Here is a 21,428-nt window from a genome sequence, read left to right on the forward strand (position 1 = left end):
CTGGCGGAGCTGCTGCGGATGCAGACAACGATAACCAACATCACCTGCTTGGAGGCAGCTTTCGACAAGGTCCCCCCCACCGTGGCTTTTCGCCACAGGCTAAGAGGAAAGTCCCCTTACGAGAAATAGCTTGTTGTAAGAGAGGTGACGCAAGCCAGGAGCACGCAACCAGGTGTCTCAGTGGAGTGAGGCCACCAGTGCAACCCGAAGCCCAAAGGGACCTGGGCCAGGGGCCATGATGGCCAACACACTCCTAAACAAGCTAGAAAAGGGCATGAACGATGCCATGGCACAGCTTGCCGACCACGTGGAGCTACCCAGAGGATTTGAAGGCTAACAGCGAGTAGCTGCCCAAAGACAGCATACCTGGTAGATGAAATTCAATTCAGAACAGCACCTGTGGGGACCAGCACTGTGTTCAAAGGCAGGGTTCTGCACTGGCTGTTACCGTTCAGGGCACGAATTACCAGAAAGAACAAAAGGGCTTCACTGAAAATACCACCGTGCCAACATATAAATGTGTGGTGCATCTGCAGTGCGAATGCCACGCACGGTCCCCGTGCCTCCACCTCAGGGAGATGCAACTTGGCCACTTCATTATTCTTCTTTTCCTGACTGCCCATTTGTTTGCCACTTCCAATTTTTTTCCGGAAAGCAAGAGTCTTCCATCTCTTCCTGCAGACAAAGGTCTGGAAAATAGAGTTGGGAAAGGAGATCCCAGGAGCACAAGCTGCTCTTTGAGTAGGAACAGGAGGTGGAGAGATGCCCTCCCACTTGGATGCTGTCACCAGAAAGATTTGGACGAGGAGACAGATGGCCCGTTCTCAGGGTAGGGAATCACTGGATCGCCTTGGGGAAGAGGCAGAGCTTGTCCCATCGCTCGACTCCTCTAAACCCAGACTAAACTCCTTCCTGAAGAGTTCTGCCCTGGCTAACCCAAAGGCCAGGCTTTGGTGCAGCAATGGCTCCAGGCTGTGGGACGGGGATGCCGTTGTGGCCTCCTGACCTTCCCGGCTTTCTGCCCCGCTCCATGGTTAACCAGCCCGTCCGGGGCAGAGAGCACGACAGCGCATAGGACCCCCCGGCAGGCTCCCGGAGCCGTTATCGGCAGCCCCAGCGGAGGGGATATTACCCTCATTAGCTGAGCAAATCCCGCCTGCCCTCGAGCCAGCCGCTCCTCCGCCGCGAGCCCAGCGCCAAGTCCTCGCAGGGAAGCGGGAGCAGCGTACCACGGGAGCTCAGCACAGAGCGGGGAAAGGAGCCAACAGGAACCACGGCCTTGGCACATCTCGCCGTGACATTTTTCCCCTCCCGTCCCATTTAATTGGATTTGTTTTGGAGGGTGCAGCATCTCTGGAAAAGCCAAAGCTGCGGCTTATCCCTCAGGTCACGTACCGCATACGCAGAAACGGTGGCATATTTACAGCCCTCAGAACGGCTCTGACCTTTCCAGAGGAGCCAGCGTGTGTGGGGGGCGAGACACACCGCCTTTATGAGGCTCAAAAGCAAATAAACAGGGAGGCTGTGAGGAGGTGTGTGTTCTCCTAAGCGTGCCCTCCAAGAGCACCGTACCCAAGGGTCTGTGGAGCATCTCCCGAGCAGCAGGGCCAGCTCATCCCAGGTCTTGCCCGAAAGGAGGAGGTGGCCAGCCCCAAACAGGCAGCATGGGAGGCTCCAGACGGGCCACGACTGCACATCCATGGAAGCCCAGCACCTCCATGATTCATCTTAGGGTCTTTCAAAGAGCGCGGGGAGGAGGAAAGACACTAAATCTTGTCAGCAAGCGCAGCAGCATCCCTTCAGTCCTTGGGTGACCAGTACGAATCCAGCTTGGCAGCACACACGTCCCATGATCTAGCAGCTCTTGTGGAAGAGGTGGGTTTCGGTGGCTTGCTGAAGACTCTGGACAACCAAGGAGGCCAAGTCCTCCCTCTCTTCTGAGATGAAGGACTATGATCCACCCCAGGACAGCAGTATAGAAGCTCGGTGGCCACCAGGTCTCCTCACCACAGTGGTCGCTTGCTGCCAACGAGGTGCCTCAGTACAACGCAGGGGTTGTTTCACAGCTTGGCTGCTCCCAAGGCAAGAAAGCTTCCAGAGAAGCAGCAGCGAGCCCCATTCTTTGAATTAGGCCACAAGATGTTACTAATTCCCTTTATCAAAGACTTGCCAGGCCGTTTCTGACAGCTAAAAAACACATTAAAGACCCTCCTATTGCCCTTCCCCTGAATCCGTGGCTTGGAGCCACGGTGGGGAAGTTCAGTGGCCGGGTGCAGGAAGGGAAGGGAATCAAGATTATCTCCACATTGAGGTACGGTCACACCTGAAGGGGAACAACAGTTTAAGGCCCCCAGTGAGGTAAACCCAAAACCACCTTCCACCAAGAGCTGAGCTGTCCCTGGAATAAAACGGGATGATTATATGGTGGCAACGCTTCTGGGGCTGGATTCTCAGCTCCCACCAATCTCGACTCTTCCCAAAGAACGGGCCACACGGAGGGAAAGCCGCCGTCTGCCCTCCCATTAAGGTTCAAGTGCTTCAGAAATGCTTAGTAAGGCAAAGATGTTCCAGAGCTCCTCACCACGCTGGCTGCTATTGCCCCCAGGGCACAATGATGGGACGGCAAAGCCCAGATCATGCACTTCGAAAAAAACAGCGCAAAGGGAAATCTCTATTTGCATGGCAACCACGGCACGATGTCCCATGGTCCCGGCTCTGCAGCATCTGCAGAAAGCGCAAGTCCTCTCTTCTCACACAGGGCTTGTTTTGCAAACGTGAACTTGTCATCTTCATCTGCCTCTATGGACACAGCAAAGGACAAAAAAGGCCTGGAGGTGTCCAGGGATGAGGAAAACCCTGGAGATATTGCAGGAAATACTGAGCTGGAGACCAGATGGGAGATAAGACCACAATTTAACCCCATCTGATGGGCCAGTCTTCATATGCCCCATGCATGGGGGGATGGAGGGACTCCTGCACCCATCATCTGGTAACGCCTCAGTCCCTGGCCACGCGTCAGACACACAACGCGCCTGCACCACCCCACGCCAGCACACAACCTCAACGTGCGCCGAGGAGCCCGGAGCTGGCTCTTCCCTCGTGCTGCCTCGCAGAGGGCAAACGCAAGGCTGCTCCGGCCCTGCAGCTGCGGAGGGCTTTCTCTTGCCCGGCTCTCGCCCTGCCGCACAATGAGGCTCATTCAGGTGGGCCGAGCTGCAGCCCTTGCAGGAAGAGTGGAAATTTATGACTTGCTTTAAATGTCACCTTTTCAACTCCGTGCCTTGGCTCAGCAACCTTTGAAGTAAACATTAGCAAATGACCAGCATTTTTCAGGAAAAAAAAAAGAAAAAAAAAAAAGAAGGCATCCCTTCCAACATAAATAAATGTTCGTGCAAAAGAAAAAAAAAATGCATGAAAAGGCTCACAGTCAAAACTGGCAGAAAATACCTGCAGTCGGTGATGATGTCATCCATCAACTGGTCAACCAGGGAATCCAAGTCGCTCGGGGAGCAGTTGGCCTTGAGCGCAAAGTGGACCATCTCCAAGTTTGCTTCCTACACAGCACGCGGGGAAGAGAGGTTACACTTGGGGACACAGCCCTCCTCGCGGCACGGACCTTCCTCCCTCGTCCCCGGCAGACACGCACCCAGCGCTGCCACCCTGAGCCTCCACTTTGGTTCCTACTGGAGTTCCGTGGGAAAAGATAGGGAAATACAGCAAAATTTCCCACCAATAGGTCACAAATCAAGGGAATGGCCCTCCCTCCTGCATCTGCTTAGGCAACCAGGCGGGCGGCACAGCAAAGCCTTGCATTTGTACCCCAACGGGGATGAGCTTGTCCCCTCTCCCATCCCACCAGCAGAGCATGCGACCCAGCCTGGTATTGACTGGATGCCAAGGAGGAAAAGCAATAATCCAGGTGACGGGCAGTGCAGGCCGAGTGCCAGCCCACGCGTCGGCTTGCCGCACCACCAGACCCGCAGCGCTGGGAGCCACAGACCCCAAAATCTCCTAGCTCATCCCGTAACTCAGCACCAGCAGCTGCACGCAGCCCGGGCACGGGGCAACGCGGGCAATGAGCAGAGGCACCGCTGCAGCCAAAGGCCACGAGCAAGATCTTCTCTGAGCAAAACGAGGAGACGGGGCTGGCTGGAGCCCGGAGCGCTGCCGCCGGGGAGGCAGGAGGGCAGGCAGGCTCCAGCGGTTCCCGGCAGCCCTTTCCTGCTAAGTCCTTCACAGACTGTGCAGTTGCCACGATTATTTTTAGCCGTGTTCCCTCCCGTGTCCCCTTAGCGCGTCTTTCCTGTTTGCCTTTGCAAAGGGCTATTTATTGAAGCCAGATGTCTGCAAGCGCGAGGCCCTCCCTGACTCATTCCCTCCCCGCCGCCCGCCGAGGACAGAAACCCCGCGAGATGACATCACCTTCTGCCTGTCAGAAACACTGGCAGACTTAATTAGCAGGGGCATGCTAACGAGAAGCAGCACATGCAGCGGTGAGCCTTGGGGCAGGCCAGCGAGGGAGACGTCCTCTCCCCTGCCTGCTGTGCCCCAGCTGCTCTCCGTGCCTCGGTTTCCCTTTCTTGGCTCCGGTTGCTTTTTCCCAGCTGCTCCCAGCAGCAGGGAAGAGATGGCCTCGGCGTCACGGCACGAGTTGCTGCCCGCAGCAGAGTCCCCGGCATTGTCCACAGACCCAGCGAGCAGCCCCCGAACCTGCCCCACCAGGGCGGGGTGGCCCCGGCTGCCACCACGGGACTCACCAGCCGGTCGGCCGCGTGCTGAAGCAGGTTTTGAGCATCGGTCCGGTAACTGATGTCTTCCCAGTAGGACGACAGCACCACGACGGGCTTCACGTTGCCCCAGGGCAGGTAGTAGTACTGGCAGCCTGGGGGACAAACACGCTCACCCGAGGGCTCACGGGAACGGCGCAGCGGGGCATCGTGCTCCTCGGGGCCAGAGCAGAGAGAAAGGGGAGCCGTGCACCATTTGGCCTTGGGCAGAGCCCTCAGCATTGCTCTTCTGGAGCAGAAGGATATGGACTATTTTCCCAAAACCCATGGGCAACAGCACAATGCATACCGAGGTCAAAATGGACTTGCATGAACCTCCACAGCTGCTCCCTACCTAGCAGTGAGGACAGAAACCAAAGCGAGGTGGATCTGGTGCCCTGGGAGCTCCTGGTTCCCTGTGCAGGTCCCTCCAACATCAGAGCAACTGCAGTGCAGTCGCACGTCTCACGCCGGGGCTGGAGCTCCTCAGGACACCCCAAGAAGCCACCCCAAAGCACAGGCTTTGTCACGAAGCTGAGTGGGTGCTGTTGGCTCCAAGGTGCCACTCAGTGAGCACTTCCAGCCAGCACAGGGGCTGGGAGAAGCAGCCCTGGCTTCCCCGCTCCTCCCGGATCACACTCATACGTGTGCCTACCCCTTCCCTCACGGCGCGTCGGCAAGATGCTCATCGGAGGACCGGGAACCCCCGGAGATGAGCCGCCACCAGCCCATTCCCCGGGTTGACCCACCACGCGGACAGACGCTTGTGCCAGTGCAAGGAAGGGCATAAGATGACATGCTGGGCATGGAGAAGGGCAAGAGCATTGCCTTTGAAGCACCACTACATTAAAGTGCTGGCAAGGCAGCAGCCTGGCACGTCGCGGAGCGGTGCCGCGGCAGAGGAGAGCAGCAAACGCACAGCACATCCCAGAAACTGTCATTCAAATCCCGCCTTGCAAAGCACGAGCACCGCTCATTCCCAAGCCCTCACAAATCCCCCACAGATAGGGACATCTCCAAGACATCTCCGTAACCCCTGGGTGGCCTCGGATGTCACGCGTGGCTCCGCCAACGCCCCGCTCACCGTCAAACACGGCCCGGCTGTACTGCGTGGTGGAGGCCAGGGGCAGGCAGGTGTTGTCGAACTTGTTGCCGTAGTTGCCGATGCTGACCTCGAACTGCACGGCGTCGTCCACGTCCTGCAGCATGGTGGCCGAGTAGAAGGCGGCGAAGAGGCAGTACTTCCGCCGCCGCAGGTACTTCTGCGGGACACAGAGCCGTGCCAAGGGCAGGCACCGCAGCAAGCGTGCCCACGTGTGACCCCCCCGCCATCCCAGCCCGGCCTCAGCGATGGAAACGGTACTGTGGGGAAGAAAGGTGCCACTTCTCCCCCACGCTGGTTGTGGCCAAGGCAAGGAGTTGCAGCAAGGGAATTTCAGGTGAGATATTTAAGAACCACCTGACAAAGGAGAAGGGTAGAACCTTCCCTACAGAAAATGCAGTTTAATCCTGCAAAAATGAATAGAAGTAGAGCATCTGCAATAGTGTTAGAGTTGGGACCAGGCTGCTTCTGAAGCAAGTCATCCACCCGCTCCCATCCACCACAGTTTGCTTTGTACCACACAGCAGCTCAGAGCGAGCAAGCTGGACGCACGTGGGTGAAAGCACAACAGAAGTCAGAGCCCAGGAGCACGTGTGACTGCTCACGGGCTCGCACCCCTCCATCCCCAGGGCAATCGTGTTCCCCAGGCCCCAATGTCCTACCCGAACCTGCCAACCCCCAGCAAGCCCACGGGACAGCACAGCAAGAGGAGCCCCGACGTGGCCCTCTTACCTCCACCCGGAGGATGTCGTCCGCGGCAATGTCCTCCACCTTCTGCTCAGCGTGGTCCGCCAGCTTGGTCTCCAGCTCCACGAGCAACCTGCCCCGGTAAGCGACTCCCTCGCCCTTGGGGTAGGCCAGAGACTGCTGTTAGGACCGTGGTGCCGTGCCCCTGCTTAAGCCCTTTGGCTTCATCCAGGGAAGCAAGATCAGGCAAACTATTTCTGCAAGCGCTTCAAAGACAGGGAGCATTTGGATAGCACAGCCATTTGCTTGGAAGGTGTTTAGCCAGCAGGAACAACAAGTGGCAGAAAATGCGGTGCAGCCTCCTAAAAAGCCAGTTCAGGTTAATAGCAGCTTTCATTTTGCGAGGAAGAATGCTAATTTTTTTAGTTGCAGCCTGCGCTGGCAAGAAGCCAACTTCACCTTTCCCAGATTGAGTGTCTCGTAAGGGTCTGGGAAGCCAGTGAACTCTCTGGGGCTGCCGTAAAGGTTGATGTAGCAGGGACCGAACGTCGGCAGGAACCCAAGTCCGTCATCCACTGGAGACCACAGGGAGAAAGAACAATTAGAAAGTGAGGACCAGCACATGGAGACCAGGCACAGCCGCGCCATGCCATGGGGTCGATGCCCTCCCAGGGCCCAGATGTGCAGCTGAAGGCTGTTGAAATCCTGCAGCATCCCATGTTTATCTCTGCCGCTGATGAGCGGCAGTTCGTTAATCTGCACTAATTCCCTCACTTGCAGGTATCCATCCAAACGCAGTCTACGGAGAGGGGACAGAGCCAAGTGCAGAGCTTTTCATCCCCTTCGAACCCCAGGATCACTTACCTTTCGCTAGAAAAAGAAAAGGTATCGATCCTGCAGCTATGCTGCACATACAAATCTGCATTCGCAGCCCCGCTTACATGGTGGGGATGGCGAGGGAGGATCCCAGCCCGCTCCTCTGGGCACCAGGAGAAGGGGAGCGCTGCGTGACCGGCGTCAACCAGCGTAGCTGTGTTTCCCCCAGTGACCCGCAGTGATTCACACCAGACGAGGAGCTGGCCCTGGGCTCTCTCGGTTAGGGCACCCAGTAAGGCAGTGCTTGGACGAGAACCGCTCATTTTTACGAAACCTCAAGCAGGAGGAGCACCAAAGGGGCAGAAAGAGTTTCCTTGATCCTGCTTTGGATTCCCAAAGCAGTGGGCACCTGTGTGCGGCTCCCGCGGAGGTGCACAGTGCCGGCCCCGACTGCTGCACAAGCAACACGCCGCACCTCTGGGCAGCGAAAGGCATCACTGCCCAAAAGGGACACCCCAACCCTGCCAGACTGGGGGACAGTGCAGGCTTTTCCCCCTCAGCCTGCCCCAGCTGACCCCTTCCCAATCCACAGGCTGGGCAGGAGGAGGAGGAGGAGGAGGAGGAGAAGGAGGAAGAGGAGGAGGTCTCGCTGGAGCTGGCCCCTCCTTTCCCCGAGGTGCCCAGGTTCGGGCACGGCAGGGCCTTTGCTGTGCGAGCTCTGTCCAGTGCTGCAGCCCTAACGGCAGCTAAAACAGAGGAAAAAATTACCCGACAGTGACTGCAAAACAAGAGGCTAAGGGGACGTACGGTCTGCGGCTTTCAGAGGCTTCGCAAGAGCAGGAAACTCATCTGAGGCACAAAGAGATGGAGAGAAGGTTAGGAGGTTGGTTACGTGAGGATGACGGGTTATGGAAAAAGAGAGCAGATGCTGCCGGGGCTCTTGCTCCCGACGGACACTATGGAGCGAGAAGGGGGAGGTTATTAGGTAGCACTAGCCTTGCCCTCCCTTGGATTCATATAAATCGTGGCCTTGGGAGCAGGACAGGAGTCTGTCCTCAAGCCTCCACATGCCACAGATGTCAGGAGGACCCACGGGGCAGGCAGGGGAGCAGGGATGTGTCCGTGCCCCAGCGGAGGCTCCCGTGTCCGTGCCCGCGCCGTGGTGCAGCCTGGCCAGGCCGCGTTTCAGCCGGGCTCGCGACGGGGGTTAGTCTTGCAGGGCAGCCAAGAGCCTCAGAGATGCACCAAACCATGGGAGCAGAGGGAGGGGAGTCCAGGCAAGGCGGAGATGTTAGCAGAGGTCACTAGCAGCTGGTTACTCATGCAGCAGCCTCTGTTCCCAGCCCTGCCGCAGCTCTGAAATGGCTAAGAGCGGGCCCCAGCCCCCTGCCCTCCTGCCTGCAGAGGTGACAACATCAGCGTCACCCCAATGATCCTGCTGTGGCCTGTGAACGGCTCCTCCCCCCTTAGATGGGGGGTCACTTGGGCTTGAAATGACTCTTTCAGCCCAAGCTTCTGCTGCTGGACCTAAAATCTCCATCCCGCCCGCTGTGAAGGCCCTTAGCCAGCACCTAAGGACAAGCCGCCAGCGAGGGTGGTGGGATCCCGGTGGAATGGGACGAGAGCATCGTGCTACATCTGCCATCGAGTCTTCCCGTTCACAGCCTCTAGCTGCCAAGGGACTGCTGCTACCTCCAGCCAGCAACAGGGAGAGGAAGCAAAAAGCAAGGAATCTGTGGCATCGCGGCTCTGTGGACCTTCCCTGCCCATGCCGTTAGGAGGACTTAAAGCTCTTCAAACTTCAAAGCTCTTCGTGTTGGGACGCGACCCCAGAGCTGCCCCTGAGGGGCACCAGAGACCCTCCGCATGCCACCGTGAGGCTGCACCTGGCTGTGGGTGAGCAGGGCCCGGCTGCTCTGCGTGTGCTCCAGGGTTACACGAGGTGAACCAGCCCCCAGCCCACCTCATGGGTGAGGGCTGGACACGGGACGGGGGAGCTGCAGGGATCCAGGAGGCTGTGATGGGCCAGCACACGCCACCAGCCACAGAGGGACCTCAGCTCCATGAGGGATGGAGCAGGTTGCATCCAGCCCGCAGTCTGGACACTTCTGTAGCACCACCACCCCGCTTTTCTCCACCAACACCAGGGACTTCGCAGAGTCTATCCCAGTTGTTATTTCTTCAAAGCCAACACCAACCTCTGCCAAGAGCACGCACGCTGCTCCACGGGCATGCACTGCAAGCCGCCATCCCACCAGCTCGCTTACCTTCCAGCTCCCCGCCAGGGGCTGAGATCTTGGACATGCACAGGTAGGTCGTGCCGATGATGTCGTTGTGCGTGAGACGGTCCCTGCAACACAGCGCGGGGGTCAGCAGCGGCACGGCCCCGCGCATCGCTGGGGGTTCGCCCCGCGGGGCTCCTCGCGCGGCAGAGGCTCTCCCACCTCCCCGCTCACCAGTCGGTGACGCGGATCCTCATCTTCTCACACATGGAAGGGAACTAAGGGAAGGGGCAGAGCAGAGAGGTGGTCAGAGGCGGCCGCCTCGCGTGGGGTGGGTGCCCGGGCCGGGAGCTCCGGCAGGGCTCGGTGCCCCTCCCTCACCATCGCCGGCAGCGTGACGGTCTGGTTCCACTGCGGGTTGGCGTTTTTCTCCAGGATCTTCGAGTAGAGCTGGAGGTGGGAGAAAAGGCAGGAAAAGTCAGTGCCTGGATCAACCAGCCTGTCCCAGCTGCAGAGCACACTGCCAAACTCTCCTGCACACACAGCAAATGAATCTTTATTTTTATTATCAGCTCACAGCATTTAGGAGGCTTCTCCTCATCCCTGGTAAAGCTACATTTCAGAAAGGACCATGGTCCTGGAGGCACCCTCCACGGGGAAATCCAAACTCCTCTCCACGCCTCCCCCAAGGCTGGCATGGTCCCTTCAACCCTGGCATCACCCTCCCAACAGCTCCCGTGCTGCAGCTGTGGCTGGGGGATGGGAATGAGGAGCACCCCACGGTTCCTGCAGCCTTTCCTGCAGCTGCTCGTGGTCCTGCTCCCATTACCCACAGACCAGAAAGTCTCAGGTCCCCCAAATAAAGGAGCATTCAATGGCTCTGGCCCAGTGGGGCTCTGCACAGCGTGGGTAAAACCCCCAAAAGAGGGTGCTGCAGGACCGGCCTGGGGGGGCCGAGCTCACCCAGGGGCCCAGAGCCACCGGAAGCCCAGCTCGCACGTCCTTAGGGCAATATCCCTCTTCTTCCCTAGCCTCTGTCCCCTCCTGTGCACTGTCCTCCAGGGAAGATATTTCAGGGCAAAGAGTTTCAGCCCTTCAGCGCAGCTCCTGGCAGTTTCCAGAAGTGCAGCACAGCCCAGCTGGGAAATTGTTTCTGTGTTATGCTACCTCTTCCCCCAAGAGCTAAAGCTCTGTATTGCTATTTTTAGTACAACAGCACCACTAAGAGCCCAGTACAGAAATTACACCCATGCAGCCTGGGGCCTGAAGCGCATTGCGCGCAGTGGGGACGGGCTGCCCCGTGTCGGGGCACTGCAACGCAAAGGGAAACAGCACAGATTGGGGCAGGAAGAGCAAAACCACAAGGGACCGATTAACTGGGCACGGAGCAAAGGCTCCAGAGAAGCAAAGCCATCGCCTGAAAGTGCAATTGGCCCCTGCACAGCAGCTGAGGCACAGTAACTCTCCATTTTATACAGATACGTATATGTATGTGTATATATACACACATATATATGTACACATATGTATGTATATACATATAAACATAAGGCTGTTCACCTTCTTCCGTTGCAAGGGAGGGCCATTACCTTCACTCGTCAAGGCTGAGGCAACCACTGCAGCCCAGACGATGCACAGGAATGGGATCCCGAGCCCAAATTCCCCTCCCGGGAGCAAGGATGCTGAGCGCACAGTGCTCGGGGAAGAATGGGATCCGCATGGCACGAGGTCACAGGGACTGCCAAGACTCGGCCGAGACAGGTACTACCAACACCCACTGTGGCCACGGGGAGGTCAAAAGTCTTTTGGCAGCTGGGCCAGCCCCAAGGCTCATCCTGCCATTCAATTTAGCCAGGGTCCCTCTCCCCCGGGCATTTTGGCTGTCCCAGCCCCCATGCTCCTGAGCACAGTTGCTAGGCCAAGGGAAGTGGGGAGATTTCCCCGTCCCACTGCTCACCGTCTTGCCTGCAAAGCTGACTTCCACAAAGGGATCGACCAGGTTCTTCTTGTTGCTCTCAAAGCCGAAGATCTGCCGGACATTGTCCATGACAGCATCATCCACTGGAAAAGAAGAGACTCTGACCATCTGCAGAGGCTGCTGAAACCTCAGCTAAGCACATGAAAGCCAAGTGCTCGGCTTTATACTGAGAGCCCAGAGGGCTCCAGCTTCTCCAGTGGGCTGTCTCGCTAGCACAGCCGCTCACGCTGAGGGACAGCCGTCCAACCCCGGCACAGTGGCTGGAAGTACCCCTGGCTTTTTGCATAGCACAGAGAAGCACCTGGGAGGAGGCTGATTCCACCAGTAGGTCTGAGGCAGGGAACAGAAATCCCAGCAGCCCTCGCCACATCCAAAATCTGGTCCCATAACTGCCTGGTCTTGCTACTGGGCAGGTTTCAGCCTCCCAGGGGAGCTGAGACACCTCCACGTAGCTGGATTCCACCTGCAATGTCTCCTGCAGGCCCAGGCTCATCCCATGTCTCTGGATGAGGCTGTTTTTGCCGTAAGAAATTACATCCCCCTGCTCTGGGAAGCTCCCAAAAAAGCTTCAAGGAAGACTCCCACGGCAAGGCTGAGTGTGGGTGTCCCCACTGCCCCCAGCAGAGAAGCAGGTGGGGAGAGCTGCTGCCCCCAGCGCAGCTACCCAACCCAGGAAGGCAAATACCAGTTTACACCAGTAGACAATCTGGTATGTCATGGCTGACCAATATCTGCAAGGCCTCTGGATCAAGCAGAGGATAATGTTTCCTTATCTGAACCCTTATTCATATCTTTCGTGCTGCGGCAAAAGGAGCCAAGGGCTGGATCCTCCATAGTCCAACCCAGCAAAGGCAACGCTTACTCTGGGGCAGATCTTCAGCTTTGAAGATCTTCAGGGAGAAGTGAGCCCCTCTCAAGGTGACCCCCGTGGGACGCAAGATATTCCCTTCAATATCTTCCCTGTCTTCAGAGATTTCCTTCTTCTCCATCTGCAGGACAACAGGAGCCATCAGGACAGGAGAAGGGGACTAAGCCTCCCCCAAAGCCCTGGAATGAGCAGCAGAGACCTGCGAGCAGTACAACACCCAGCATCTTGCCCCACCACACACGACACTCCTTACAGAAACCAGAGGAAGGTCCAAGCTGTGGCTTCCCTGGGAACAGCACCAGGGCACCCAGCGTGTTGCGTCACCTTGCCCACATGGGCTCACACCACTGGAAATAACTAGAGGCAGATTTGGGGGTTTTTATAGTGCATAAAGATGTGGGCACTGGCCAGCCTGCATGCCCACAGCATCAGAGGGGCAAGCTGATAACACTCGCACTGCGTGTCCCAAGGAAGGGGCAGCGCAAGGTCGAAACATAAGGAAGATGAACATTGCTGTAGGAAGGTCTCTCTGCCAGGGCCAGGCTGGTACTTACAGGAGCTTCGTCTCCGGGGCCCAGCACGAAGAGGCTGACTTTCAAGTAGCCTTTGGCCCCCGCTGAAAAATCCTCAGGGTCAGAAAGCAACAGCCATTTTCTGAGAAAAGCATGTTCTGAGGGAGAAAAAAAAATGAAGAATGAGCTAGGCCCTAGACACTCACAGAACTGGCTTATAGGCTGTAGCTGTTGTTTTTTAAATAATAAAAATAAATGCTAAAGAGAAGACAAAGGGATGGTGATGACAGATCTAGGGACGTATGTGGGTTCACATATGGAAATGAGTGGGGCAGATGCAGTTCATAGATGTTTATGGTCACATTCTCACTGCATATAGCTGTATAGGTATGTATAGGTGCACGTGTGAGTATACAGAGGTGTGTGCATACGTACACTAACACACGTGTGTACAAATGTGCATGTTTGTGCACATAAGCATATGAGCACCTAGGTGGGGGGTATCAATGTTTAGGGATAGCTAGTGTGTGTGTGCGTACACATGTTCCTCTATATTTGGTCAAAAAAGAAAAAAAGGTTTCTCAGAGAGATTTGCGAACTTGTCCCAAATTTCTAATGCCTGCGGCAGCCGCTAAACTCACTCGGTTCAGAATAAATTGTCTCGACATCCATCTACAAAGCAAAATGAGAAAGAAAAGGAAAAGTTCATGATGTGCTATCAGTTAAAGCGACTGAAAACACAAGGGAAGGGCAGATAGCAAATCCTTACCCGAAATTCCCCAATTACTGAGTCCGTCCGGAAAGACCGCGAATCAACAACCTGAAGGATGAAAAACAGGCAAAACATTAAATCCAGCTTTGAAAAAAAGGAAAGACGCTCCTGACCCCTCTGTGTGCAAGACCCCAGTGCTACCTGCACACACAGGGCTGAGAAACATGGAAAACCTCCAGAAACGAGGGCTGCTAAAACTTACCGTGATGAAGATGGGCGCATCGAACAACTCGGCTGGCGACTCAAAAACGTTGAAGAAGAAGGTCTGTACGAGAGACAGGCAACGCAAAGGTCTGAAAGCAGCCACGGAAGCAGTCCCCTGCCCCAGCTTTAACCCACATCACCCTCCTGCTTTTGTGGTGTTCCCGAACCTCCCAGCTCTGCTAGCCAGAGCCCTTTTCCAGTCCTGTTAAACGAGATCCCAGCCAGTTCACAGCACAACCCTCCTGGAGAGGATGTCCCAGCAGGGAATGCCCCTCATGCGCCCTGATGTGCAAGGTCCTTGGATCGGCTTTCACCGTCCTTATTCACAGAAGCATTTCTAGACATCTCTATGGGGCTCCATGTGCTCTCAGAGGAGCAATGAAAAAAGTACAGGGACATTTGAAGTGGCATCATACATGGGCTGGGGACAGGGATGAGGACAAGACTGAGCCTTTCCCAATGCCCAACAGGAGCAAAGTCCCCGCTTACCTCGTCAAAGAAGGGGCTATTGCCTTTGCGTATCCTGGTCCTCTTCGTCTGCCCAGCGGCCGTGACCTTCACCACGGGTTTGATGTTGACGCCCGGGAGCTGCCTGCCCTCGATGACTCTCACCCGGATCTGGAGACGAGGGAAGGGAAGAGCAGCGGGTCAGTCCCCACAGGGGAAGGTGAGCGCTGCGGAGGATGCCCGGCTGCTGGAGGAGGGAGCCCGCAGAGGGCCCAGCGAGGGGGAAGGCGAGGCACCAAGACCCCAACGGGCCCCTTGCGAGAAAAAATAGACCAAACCACTCTAGGGGGTTCAGTTCTGGAGACTTAGCTTGAATATCTTAAATCTCACATCGCAGTCCGCCAAGGGTGGTTGCCAGTGGTTAATGCATTTGCAAAACCCTCAGCCATTCAGGCGGGGGGACTGGAAGAGAGGGAGCATGCGGGATTGCAGGGGGAAGGAGAGCCACCATGGCAGTTTGCAATATTCCTGCAGCATCTGACTCCAAGGGGAGCACAGAAGGACACAAAACCTGGGGACCTATTTAAAGAGCAGCTCACTAGAGCTTTGTCCCATGGGTCAATGTGTTGCCTGCCCTCACCTTGCTTTTGCCATGCTCAAGTTACACGAGGGCAGCTCTCCTTTCTTCGCATTCCCTTCAGTTTTACCAAAAACAGCAAGTAACACGCATCGTTCTCAATTCTGCGCACCATACAGAAGCTCCAACAGTTTTGTCTGAGACTGTATAGAACCTGACAAGCTTCATTAACCAACGCCGTGAATCCCTAGGCATTTCACGAAGCAATCCTGGACGGATGGGGATGGGTGGTCGCTCCAAGTCCACCAACGATCATCCTGGGCTCTGACGGAGGCTGAGACACAGCAGCTCCATCCTCCGGAGCAGAGCCCAGGCACTGGGAAGGGCTCCCCTGTCAGAGCACCTCCGCCAGCATTGAGGGGGGCAAACAACCCGCTCGCCCCGGCATGGCTCACCTGGAAGTCCTGCGGCTTGTTGGACAGGGGCTTTTTGCGCGAGCTTTTCCTCCGCTTAATCCCATGCACGTGGTGCACGGGCGGCTTGCGGGGCAGGGTGGGCTGCTCGGACCCCGAGGGCCCTGAGGACGGCTCAGTCTCGTCCCCCGTCGCGGTCTGATCTTCGGTATCCTCCTCGCCAGCGGTTTCTGCAGGGGCAGGAGGCAGGTCAGGGCGGCAGTGCAGCGCCGCGACACGGAGGGACACGGTGCATTATACAAGATGATGAAGCGAGGGATCCCGCATGTTCACGAGCTCCAGTTTGGCCCAGGAGGGTCCTCAGAAACACCCCCGAGCTACCCCACAACCACCCCGCCACGCTGAGCTGCAGAGACCAAAAGCCACCGGTGCTGCAGGTCGCAGGGGGAAAGCAGGACCCCAGACCTGCACCCGCTCTGCACCACCCCACGTGCAGCGACCAGGCACGGCTCCAACCCGCCCCAGCGCCGCGAGCAGAGGTTTCTCCTCACCGGTGACCGTGTCGGGCTCTGCTGCGGCCGGCGCTGGCTCGGGGGGGGCGGGAGGGGGGAACAGCGGCGCAGCTCCTGGAGGCGGGGTGTAGGACACTTGCAGGATGAGGAAAGCCTGGAAAAGGGGAAGGAGTCACTACAACAGGCATCCAGAAACGCTGCCCCGACTGGAGGGGCCACTCCAAGCTCTCGAGATGCCACCAGCGATTTGCTGCCCAAGCGTCGAGGACGCGGCCAGGAAAGTGGCAGTAACTCAGCAAATGCAACACAAAAGGGACAGAGGAGGAAATGGAAGCGGGAGGCATTACAGGGATCCGGCTGGCTGCACCTTTCCGCACGTTTTGGGTGCTTTGCAGCCTGCTGTCACTGTGCTTTATCCCCTGCCGCAGCTCCACGCTGGAGCCTGCACTGCAAAACGCCCCAGGCTCCCCTGAACCCCGTGACGGCCGGGAAAGGCTCCCGCTCTCGCACAGCTTCTGCTGGGCCAGGGCCCTGCCTGGTCCACGGGAAAGGATGCCACAGCGAGGGAGTCACGCGGGGGAGATCCCACCGGGGCCCAGGGAGCGGCTCCCTCCCGCCACGCGGGAACGTGGCAGCGGCTGCGGGGATGCCGGGGCTCGCGGAGAGCCCGCGGGGCGGCCGGCGGGGACCCAGCAGCGCTGGCCCCGCTAGACGGCAGCTCCAGGCCGGGCCGGGCCTCTCCTCCCGGGGAAGGAAGGGGCAGGGAGGGGGACGGCAGCCAGCGAGGCTGGAGCCGAGGAAGAGCCTCGGCGGCTCGGTCCCCCGGGGGTCCAGCGGATGCGTTCCCCCTCTCCCGCCTCTCGGCCCGCGGTTTGTGCCAAAAGGTCTCGCAGGGCTCGGGCATCATCTTCCCCAGCCTCCGAGGCGAGAGGGAGAGGGCCGTGAGTTTAGCAAACGGGGAAACTGAGGCAGAGCAGGGTGGGCTGGGGCAGAGGGGCAGCGCGGCCGCCAGCCAGCCCCCGCCACCGTCCCTTTGCTGCCGTGGAGCCCCGAGCAGCCGAACCCCCCCTGGAGCCCATCGCACGCCTCAGGGCTGCTCCCGTTTCCAGCCCTGCCTCTGCGTTCAGCTTCCCAGCCCAAGCTGCCCTGGTTTCTGTCTGCTGAGCATAACTCTCTCCCCCCTGCCACTGCCCAGGTGCCAGGTGCTGCACAAAGAGCCTGGGAGCCCTTCTCCCAGCCCAGATTTTTGGGGCTCTGCACCAGCCGCCCGCACGCCCTTCCTCCCCGGGGAGGCTGGGGACGGACGCCAGGCGCTCCCAGCCCGCCGTCCCCACGGAGGCAGCGGGGCAGCCAGGAGCCGGGCCGGCGGGGCCGTACGGGAAGCGGCCTCTCGAGAGGGCCCACGTCACCCAGCGGGGTCACGCTCCGGTGGCTGCCGCTCCTTGCCCGGCCACAGCTTCCCCTGCTGTTTCCTCCGTCTCCAGGCACAGCCCAAAAGCCCCTCTCCTGCCTAAACGCGTCTTTTCCAAGCAGAACGGTGCCGCGGGGAACTGCATCCATTTGCCAGCTACGGGCAAGAGAAACCGCTCCGCGATACCGGCAGCAAGCGGGGGCCACGGCCCCTCCGGTGGAGGTGAAATCAGAGCACCAAAATTAACGTGCTTCCAAAACCACGGCGGGGCCGAGGGCGAGCCGTGCCCCCCCGGGGAAGCGGGAGGACGCGCCGGGGCCGGCGGGCCGCTGCTCGCAGGGACGCGGGAGCGGATGGACGGGCGCCAGCACGCAAGCGAAAGAGGAACCATCAGGCCAATAAAAGCCCTGGGGGAGCCGGCGTAGGAAAACGGCCGCTTCCTGCCATAGAAACACCTAAAGAGAGCTATTTCCACGCGTCCCCGGAGGGGGGGAATATATAGCTCGCTGCTTAAACACCGATGCAGCGGCTCAGGAGCGATGGGGGAAGCATCCAGGGACCAGCCCTTCTCCTCCCGCACGCAGAAATGAGCCTCCCCCGTCCCCGTCCACAGGGACGAGCCCAGGGACACGGGGGTTGGGGCAGCGGGTGCCGTCAAAAGCACCCGGGAGCATCCCGGGGATGCTGCACCGGCGCAGGCTACGGATGCACACGGGGTCAAGGGCAAGCATGACAGCTCCTGCACCCCAAGGCCGAGGAAGACGAGGGCGGAAGGTGAGGCCAAGGGCAGGTCCCGCACGGCGCTTCCTCTCGCCCCTGCGCTGCTTGGCAGCAGTGCTGGGAAGGAGCAAGGAGAGCTGCCGGGGGGTCCAGACCTCTGGGAAATGCTGCTCCGGGCCCATCCCAACCGCAGCAGCACTCCGGGGCAGCTTGGCCGAGCTCCCGCCCCACTCGGGGCCACAGAGCCATGATGCACCAGTGCATCCCGGCCACCACAAGCCCACCGGCTTGTTCCTGAGGCTTCAGCTCTTATTTCCAAAGGCACAAACCGGAGTGGAGCCGGCGTGCCAGGTGCGATGCCGGCCGCATCCCGGCTCGTCCCTGCTCCCAGGGCTGCCTGGCACAGGACTCACCCCCGTGTTCTGCTTCTTGGCGTCCAGCAGCGGCACGTTGAAGGAGGCAGCCAGGCTGGGGGTGGACAGGACATCTCGCAGGGGCACGTGGGCTTCTCCCAAAAACCTGGGGAAGAAGAGCAACTGGGCATCAGCAAAGGAGGACACAGGGAAGAGGCCGAGGACCCACGTGAGGTTCAAACTCAGGCACCAGCTGTTGCAAAGAGACTGACTCAGAGGGTTAAAGCGTAACGAGGAGATGGTTTCCACCTCCTCTCTCAAGTCATGGAGCAGATCAGCAAGCGAGTCCTGGAAATTCCCACCTCTTGGAAACACAACGCAACATCCCTGGCGATGCCCGTGCAATCGTGGCAGTCCCTGCCTGGGAGCAGCACACGAAGGCCGGAGAGCTGGTGCATCCCACGGCCGCCCTGGTGCTTCGGAGACATGGACCTGCCCAAGCACAGCTCGCAGCTCCCTGCCTGGGCCAAGACAACTACGGCAACTATTACTTGGGCCTTTATCTCCTTTTTATCATGGAAAAGCACCTAGAAGTCCATTTTCAGGAACTAAGAACTATAAAGAGAACTGCGGGTTTCTTTGCCAACAGCGTTAAAAATAAAAATGGAGAAGCAAACGGTTGAGACATTTCAATGGGATGAAAGAGAAGTCAATGAGACCAAAGTTCTCAGGGGCCAAAAGACTGGTTAATATCCACCATAAGTGTTTAGGTGCATTGTAAAAAAACCAAAGTGACTTCCTTCTTTAGCATCACGTAGGAGAAGAGACAGAGGACCCACGGCATTAAACCCCTGGATTTCCCAGCGCTGCAGCATGGAGCCCCATGAAGGCTCGACACCCGGACAGGTCAACCCATATCCCCTCAACCCCCCAGCACCAATTCTCAACCCTCCTCCTGCGGCTCTCAGCTCTCGCCTGGGTTTTTTGTTTGTTTGTACTTCTGATCTGTGGGGTTTTTTTTTTTTTTTTGGTGGATTAACCCTTCCTGTCCCACACCACCTCCCACCACAGCTGAGGGCAGTTATTTTTAGAGGTTTCCCTCTATAAATCACAGTGCAGCTGTGAATTTGGGTAAAACCACAGGACTGAGCAAGCACTGGGCAACCCTTTCCATGCACCTCCTCCCGCAGCTGCAGGGCATCGCTGGACCAGGCTGCGGCACCTCTCCAGAAAGCCCAGCGAGAAGCCGGGCTCCCCCCAGCCCTGCTTTTGCTCTTAAAAACCTTCTGGGGGGGGGGGTTTGTTTGGTTTTGGGGGGGGGCGGTTTTTTTTTTTTTTTTTTTGGCTTCCTGCCTTTGTTTCCTCCCCCACCGCTGCAAGCAAGTTCTGGAAGGACAAACTTTGGGTTCGAGCAGCTTTTCCGACACCGAGCGGATTCTCTTCCCTTCCCCTCCTCCCCCGTTTTCCTTCGCAAACAATCATGGAAACGACCTCTTTCTCCAAAAAGATGCTTTTTGCCTACAGCTGCTCCATCAGTCTGCGAGGGAGAAGACACCCTAGACTGACACTAAACTAGGGATTAAAGCAAACTTGGCCCAATTTACCCTCCTCCTGCACAGCCTCACGCAGCCCCAGGACCGTCTCCTCCCCGAAGGCACCGTCAGCAAGCGGTGCGGCTCGCCGGGACGACGGAGCCGGGCGCTTTCCGACCGAGACACTTGCCGCAGGGCCTGCAGCCCAGCAAAAGCCACGCATGAGCTGAATTTCAAGCCCGTCGCGGGTTTCAGTGGGGTTTCTTCTTACACCTCGCTTAAATCAGCTGCTCTGCTAACACAGAGTCACTGTTGGTTGTGCTGCTTGTGCATTTGCAGCCTAAGTGTGGCCAAGCAGGTTAGTTTATTCTCCAGAGAGCAAGAAAGGCAAAAAGCAGTATTGCCTACGTGACAGGTCATCGAGTAGGAGGAGGCACCTTTCTCTGGAGATATCGAGATACCTGCTAGTAACAGCAGGAAATCTTGCTCCCTGCTTCCAGCAACTGACGCTCCCTGGCTCAGGGAGCTAAAATTCCTCTCCCATTTACCCTCTTCTATTTATAGGAACATGCGAAGTCACCAAGCTGGATCAGACCCAATTTCCAGCTCGCTTGCTCTCTCGGCCAAGAGCAAATCCCGCATCAGCGCCAGTCGGGGATGATTTATCCCTCCGAGCCTTCCCCTCCTCCCCGACAGCTACCGATGAGCGGTTTCTGCTTCGCCTTCTCAGCACAGAAATCGCTTCCCAAATCATACCATGCTCACGGGTAGCTTAAGGAGCAGCAGGGAAAGGTCTCGTACACAGGAAGATGAAGAGGCTTCGTCTCAAGCTCAGCTGGTTGGAAGGTGGGAGGAAAAAGGGGCATCAGAAAAATTGTAAGGTCCTATTTTGGGAGCGAAATGGGCCCTATGCCCAGCGAGGTGTGTGGGTGCCCAGCGAGCTCCTGGCCTGCGGTCCCCAGCCCAGGGCTCCCCTCTGGCTCCCGCTCACCCTCAGAGCAGGCAAAAACCCAGCAACTGTCCCAAAATGCCTCTCGGCCCCAGCAAAGGCAGCAATCCCAAGGGCACCATCACTGCTTCTTGCACTCCTTTTGCAATGCCTCCTCCTGCAAAACTGCTCAGCCGCTGCCGGATCCCTAAAACCCGCCGCCCTGCCCAGGCGAAGGGAACGGAGCAGCGCTGAGGTGGGAGAGCCGTGCTTCGGTCCTAACGACGCGCCGGACACGCGCGTGTGCAGCACAGATGCTTCTGTGAGAAAGGAAGCAGCCCCGGGTTGTTTATTTTGCAAGAAACACCCTTCCCAGCTCCGCCAGCAAAACAGAGCCGGGAAACGGGCTCGGCCGGCTGGCGAGCTCTGCCCTCATCCCGACACCTCCGCCGTGCCGCCGCTCCCGGAGCCGGCACCGCTGCTGCCCAGGCGCAGGGCCGCAGCGATGCCCAAGGCTTTATCCCGAGGGCCGCAGAGGCACAAAGGTCCTTGTGTGCTCCCTGCCGGGAAAGGCCGCTTTGCTTCCCGGCCTTCGAGCGCAACAGTGC

At 58.1% G+C, this 21,428-nt stretch overlaps 1 protein-coding gene across 10 annotated transcripts in view; it reads right to left on the minus strand.

Moving 5' to 3' along the window:
- DYSF (dysferlin) overlaps nucleotides 1-21,428 on the minus strand; it is a 119,004-nt gene that overhangs the window by 91,239 nt on the left and 6,337 nt on the right. For 6 of the 10 annotated variants that reach the window (XM_064511681.1, XM_064511686.1, XM_064511682.1 and 3 more), the window contains exons 4-22: nucleotides 18,421-18,526; nucleotides 15,916-16,030; nucleotides 15,407-15,594; nucleotides 14,417-14,545; nucleotides 13,926-13,988; nucleotides 13,721-13,771; nucleotides 13,593-13,623; nucleotides 12,994-13,109; nucleotides 12,434-12,560; nucleotides 11,551-11,654; nucleotides 9,975-10,043; nucleotides 9,828-9,871; nucleotides 9,639-9,721; nucleotides 8,179-8,220; nucleotides 7,015-7,130; nucleotides 6,601-6,714; nucleotides 5,851-6,028; nucleotides 4,758-4,882; nucleotides 3,448-3,554 (exon numbers count right to left, since the gene is read on the minus strand). In XM_064511681.1, the coding sequence (XP_064367751.1) occupies nucleotides 3,448-3,554; nucleotides 4,758-4,882; nucleotides 5,851-6,028; nucleotides 6,601-6,714; nucleotides 7,015-7,130; nucleotides 8,179-8,220; nucleotides 9,639-9,721; nucleotides 9,828-9,871; nucleotides 9,975-10,043; nucleotides 11,551-11,654; nucleotides 12,434-12,560; nucleotides 12,994-13,109; nucleotides 13,593-13,623; nucleotides 13,721-13,771; nucleotides 13,926-13,988; nucleotides 14,417-14,545; nucleotides 15,407-15,594; nucleotides 15,916-16,030; nucleotides 18,421-18,526 (1,908 nt within the window). The remainder of the gene's footprint in view (nucleotides 1-3,447; nucleotides 3,555-4,757; nucleotides 4,883-5,850; nucleotides 6,029-6,600; nucleotides 6,715-7,014; nucleotides 7,131-8,178; nucleotides 8,221-9,638; nucleotides 9,722-9,827; nucleotides 9,872-9,974; nucleotides 10,044-11,550; nucleotides 11,655-12,433; nucleotides 12,561-12,993; nucleotides 13,110-13,592; nucleotides 13,624-13,720; nucleotides 13,772-13,925; nucleotides 13,989-14,416; nucleotides 14,546-15,406; nucleotides 15,595-15,915; nucleotides 16,031-18,420; nucleotides 18,527-21,428) is intronic. The other 4 variants (XM_064511688.1, XM_064511684.1, XM_064511687.1 and 1 more) reach the window with 1 other exon arrangement.

This window comes from Dromaius novaehollandiae, chromosome 4, assembly GCF_036370855.1.
Source record: "Dromaius novaehollandiae isolate bDroNov1 chromosome 4, bDroNov1.hap1, whole genome shotgun sequence".
Taxonomy (NCBI): domain Eukaryota; kingdom Metazoa; phylum Chordata; class Aves; order Casuariiformes; family Dromaiidae; genus Dromaius; species Dromaius novaehollandiae.